This window comes from Tetrao urogallus (assembly GCF_951394365.1).
Source record: "Tetrao urogallus genome assembly, chromosome: 20".
NCBI lineage: Eukaryota > Metazoa > Chordata > Aves > Galliformes > Phasianidae > Tetrao > Tetrao urogallus.
In genome coordinates, this window is record NC_136833.1 from 6,191,203 (window position 1) to 6,196,057 (window position 4,855).

The window sequence follows — 4,855 nt, forward strand, 5'->3', positions numbered from 1 at the left end:
CCTGTAGTGTGAGGAGGGCTGGAGGATGCAACCACACCATGTTGTCCTCGCTGCCCAAGCACACAAGGCAGAGGACCCCAGACGGTGCCACGCTGCTTCCCACCTGCCCCCAGGCCAGGCCAGCCCCGTGACGGCGCGCTGCATTGCCCCTGGAAAATGCCAGAAGCGTCAAACTGTTGAGTCATTCGCGCCCAAGATTATCTGTACAAACAGCCGTCCCTGATTATTTTTGTTATGATCTTTTTTTTTTTTTTCTTTTTTTTCCTTTTATTTTTTTTTTTTCCCCCAAGAATGTAGCTCGGACCATGGGGATGAGCTGCTGAAATCTCCGGGGATCAGCAGGACAATGCCAGTGGGAGCATTGTGCTGACGGCTCTGCAAACGCTGGCACCGGCTCCGGGCCAGCAGCGCCCTATAAAAGCTGAGCCGCTGAAGTAGGCAGACATGACATGGGCGAAGCAGCTGTACCGCCTGAGCTAGGTGAGTCCTGGGGCTGACCTGCCCCATCCCAGCCCTGCTCGCCCTGCTGCTGCCTGGTGCAGCCCTTCTTCTGCCCGGTGGTAGGAGAGGTGCCCAGAGGGTGACACGTCCCCATTGGCACAGTGGGTGGCGGACAGCCCCGTAGCGAGAGGCAGATCCGCACCCAGCTGTGGCATGGCACGCTATTGGCACCTCAGGTTGTGAGCCGCGGCCATCCCGATGCTCCTGAGGAAGGAGTGCCCAAGGGAGGCACAAGAAAGGCAGGGATGGGAGCGGGGGTCTTGCGGACCCCCCAGGGCACAAGGCAGGCTGTGGGAGGAGGGAGCTCCCCACTGTGCCCCTTGGGCTCTTCTGCAGCTGGTGAGGGTCTCATTGGGAGCGATCAAGGGAATGCTCTGCAGCATCAATTGGTTTTCCTTCCTTCTCCAGACACCTTTCCAGCAGCAAAGATGGCTCAGACAAACCCTCTGCCTGTCCCCATGGGCCCATGGAAGGTATGTCCTCGCATGCCCTGTGTCTCAGGTGGGAGGTGGGGAACAGGGGAGGACAAAGCCAGTTCTTCCTGGCAGTCCTCTTTGCAGTGTCTGGCCTGGCTGTGCCCTGCCAACACCAGAGGTGCTGTATTGGGCAGCTGTCTCCAAAAGCCATGCACTGCCATTACCACCCCCTAAGGGTGAAGGCAGGCTGGGCACAGGCCAGCAGGCATGAGAGCTATGCAGGTGGCAGTGGGTATGGAGAGCAGCCTTGAGGGTGCCAGGGCTGGTGACAGCTCTGGCGACATGGCCAGTTGATGTAGGGAACGAAGAGGGAGAGGAAAATCACAGATAAGTGGGTAAAACCCTGCTGAAACACGGAAAGGATGGCATCAACCACAGCCCCAGGGAATCCCCCCTCGCCCTTTTCCCGTTAATCCTCTTTGCCCTAGAGCGTTCGGAGCAGAGGCCGGGAGAACCGCCAGCCACAGCCCTGCCACCTGCCCGTCCCAGAAGGGCTCCACTCCTCTCTCCGGACGGTGCTGCTGCCCCAGGAACTGACCTTAGGGGTGAGCAGGAGCAGAGCGGGGCTGGCGTGCGGCTCCCCAACAGCAAGCAGGGAGTGTGGGCCAGCAGTGCAGGGATGCACGAGGTGCAGGGGCTGCAAACCAGCCTAGGGATGTGCCCAGCCCATCCCAGAACAGTGCTCGGTACTCCTCCCTGGATGGAGCATGAACCCATCTCAAAGAGGTGCTGAACTCCCCTGGGACCACTGCTGTGCTGTTCCCGACTGGGCAGCTCCTTCTCTGTTCCAGATCACTGTGTACGACCAAGAAAACTTCCAGGGCAAGAGGATGGAGTTCACCTCGGCCTGTCCAAACATCATGGAGTGTGGTTTCGACAACATCCGCTCCCTAAAGGTGGAATGTGGCGCGTGAGTACCTGGTTCTGGTGGCATATATGCTTTCCTCACTCGGGAGCTTGCGGGGGGTGAAGGGTGCCCAAGTGCAAACAGGGCCAGGCGGGTTTACTCCACTAAGCTGGATCCAGCACTGTAACTGGGGGAAGCAAGGCATGGGGATCCCACGCTGCCGGAGTAGGGCAGCCAGCTCTAGGCAGTGTCACAGGCACCGGGCAAACAGGGCCAGAGAACAGCAGCAATATCTTTGGCACCATCCAAACCCGCAGTCTGAGAGCAGCCAGGATTGCAGCTGTGTTGGATCCAGCATGGATGCTGCCTAAAAATACAGTGAGGATCAGTGCTTAGAGAGTTCTTGGCTGGTGAGCTCAGCCTGCTCCCCATTCATCCGTGTAACCCTGCAAAGCACTGCTTCAGAGCCCCATTTCTCACCCCAGCACCCTGCTCCTTGCTCTTCCGGCACTATGCGGCTCCCCCAGGCCAGACCTGAGTCTGCCTGCAGCCCGTGCTGAGCTGCCCCAGTCACTGTTAGGGTGTGCAGCAGAGCCAGGCTTTTCCCTGCACTCAGGAATCCTCCCTGTACCAGGCAGGACATCTCCCGAGCTGCTCGGAGCTGCTGTGTGTAAGGAGCAATCCTGATGGCAAACATCCCACTGGTGCTGGGGAAGCAGACAAGATAGATTTGCGCTGCTATATTTAGGATTTGTAATGCTAATGGGATTACCACAGCGTGTGTGCTCACGCAGTAATCAGCTCACTGCTCCAGTTGATGTGTTCCCACTCAGGCTGCTCACCTTGCTGACTGGGAGGCTGACTGCAGGGACGGGACCAGGGCTGAACTTCGGTCCTCAAAGGAGGCGAGAAGTTCTCAAACTCCCCAGCATCTCACATGCCCCCTGGGAACAAGTGGGATGTACAGTGGTGTGCCATCCTCCTCCTGGCCCCTAGCCTGGCCCCTGCCTCCCTGCTAAGCTCAGCTGTAGCTGTCCCATCCCCAGTCCCTGTACTGCCACGATGAGCGTCCATCAGGTGGCAGCCACGGTGACACCCTTTCTGGGGGTTCTGCCCGTGTCCAAAACAGCTTTCCTTTCCTCCACTGCACCTGCGCTGGTGGGCAGATATCAGACCCCAATCCTCCTTGCACCTCCATCTGTGGCCCCAGCGGGAAGCCCTGGCAGCCCTCGCTCTGTTTTGTTTTGCAGCTGGGTTGGTTATGAGCACACCGGTTTCTGCGGGCAGCAGTTCATCCTGGAGAGGGGCGAGTACCCGCGCTGGGACGCCTGGAGCGGCAGCAATGCCTACCACATCGAGCGCCTCATGTCCTTCCGCCCCGTCTGCTCTGCTGTGAGTGCCCAGGGGCTGCCCAGCTCCTAGTGTGGGTGCATTGCAGGGCAGGAATTGCCCCGGGCAGGGCAGGAGTTGCTCCAAGGTTTCTTTGCTGCAGCATTCTGTTACCCCAGCACGGAGCCAGGCATGGGCAGGGAGCAGCACTTTGCTAGGGGCAGCACGGCACTGCGTAGCAGCTTCTGAACCTTCAGTTTTCCGAGCCAGGAAACCCAGGCAACATCCACTAGGACAAGGGAGTGCAGTTAGAAAGGGCAAACCTGCTAGGCCAGGGGCTGTGGAGGTGGTGGGGTCTTCAGGGTGGTCCCAGCTCTCCCCACGCTCAGCAGGATCGGCCACAGCAGCCCCAGGAACCTCCCAAACCAGGCTGTAGGGAGGGGAAGCCATCCCCCAACCGTTCAGCCCCACTCACCTCCCCTTCTCCTGCTGCTTTTCCGGCCCAGAATCACAAGGAATCCAAGATCACCGTCTATGAGAAAGACAACTTTATCGGCCGCCAGTGGGAGATCAGCGACGACTACCCCTCGCTGCAGGCCATGGGCTGGGCCAACAACGAAGTGGGCTCCATGAAGATCCCCTGCGGCGCGTAAGTAAGAAGGGCGCAGGGCCGGGGCTGAGCAGCGGGGACGAGCCGAGGCCGTCAGCACGCGGCCCCGTTCCTCTCTCATTCCCTTACTGCTGCCTGACAACTCCGTTTCTTGCAGCTGGGTTTGCTACCAGTACCCCGGGTACCGTGGCTACCAGTACGTCCTGGAGGCCGACCACCATGGGGGAGACTACAAGCACTGGAGAGAGTGGGGCTCGCACGCCCAGACCTCCCAGATCCAGTCCATCAGGCGCATCCAGCAGTAGCTGCCTGGCGCCCGGCCCCACTTCTGAGCACATCTTTGCAAGGTTTCTAAAGCTCACCGGCTCCCTTTTGGTGCTAATAATCCCCTCCTGAAATAACAACCCCTTCTTGTACTGCAACCGCTTGATGGAACAACACTTCTAAACGGTACCAGCTGCCACAAACTGCCAATAAATAAATGTGACTGAAAGAAAAAGATAAAGCGGCCTGATGGGTGTTTCCTATTGCGCGTTGAGGTCACACATGCCATCCTGCCCCATGCCCTGCACTCGCAGCCCCACGGCCACAGGCACTGTGTGTTCCCTGTGACCCAGGGCCAGGGGATGCTCCCTCAGACAGCAAAAAGAGACACGCCGACAACCATAAACTTTAAATTTTTTATTCAACGATTTACATCACTTATTGTCCATCTTAACGTATTCCATCTACACGATTTTTTTCTTTTTTTTTTTCCTGATAAAATAATAAAATTTGGATAAATTTTGAAGACCTGTTGGTGCAGAATAAACAAAATTCAGGTAACTTTTTTTTTTTTTTTTTTTTTTTCCTTTTAATTATTTTTTAAAACATTTAGTGTGAAGTATGACATCATTGGTAAAGATACATCATGCCATTACAGCTCGTGGACGTTCCCTATCCTTACAGTCCGTGACACCACCGGCCCCAGGCGCAGCTCAGCAGGTCGCACACTCACTCCTACTGCTGCCCTCTCACCACTGGGAAAATGATCCCGTTCCAGCTGGGCACAACGAGTGCGTGAACCCATTCAAACAGACCGGGAAGGGGAGA

General features: G+C 57.2%; 1 protein-coding gene across 1 annotated transcript; it reads left to right on the top strand.

Annotated features, from left to right (window-relative positions):
* Positions 1-449: 449 nt before the first annotated feature.
* On the top strand, positions 450-4,068 carry CRYBA1 (crystallin beta A1; the record flags this gene model as incomplete). The annotated part of the gene is made up of 6 exons (XM_079545306.1): positions 450-480; positions 910-974; positions 1,769-1,887; positions 3,075-3,216; positions 3,660-3,802; positions 3,921-4,068. 6 exons carry the CDS (start codon positions 450-452, stop codon positions 4,066-4,068), a joined length of 648 nt encoding a protein of 215 aa, XP_079401432.1.
* Between the last annotated feature and the right edge of the window lie 787 nt (positions 4,069-4,855).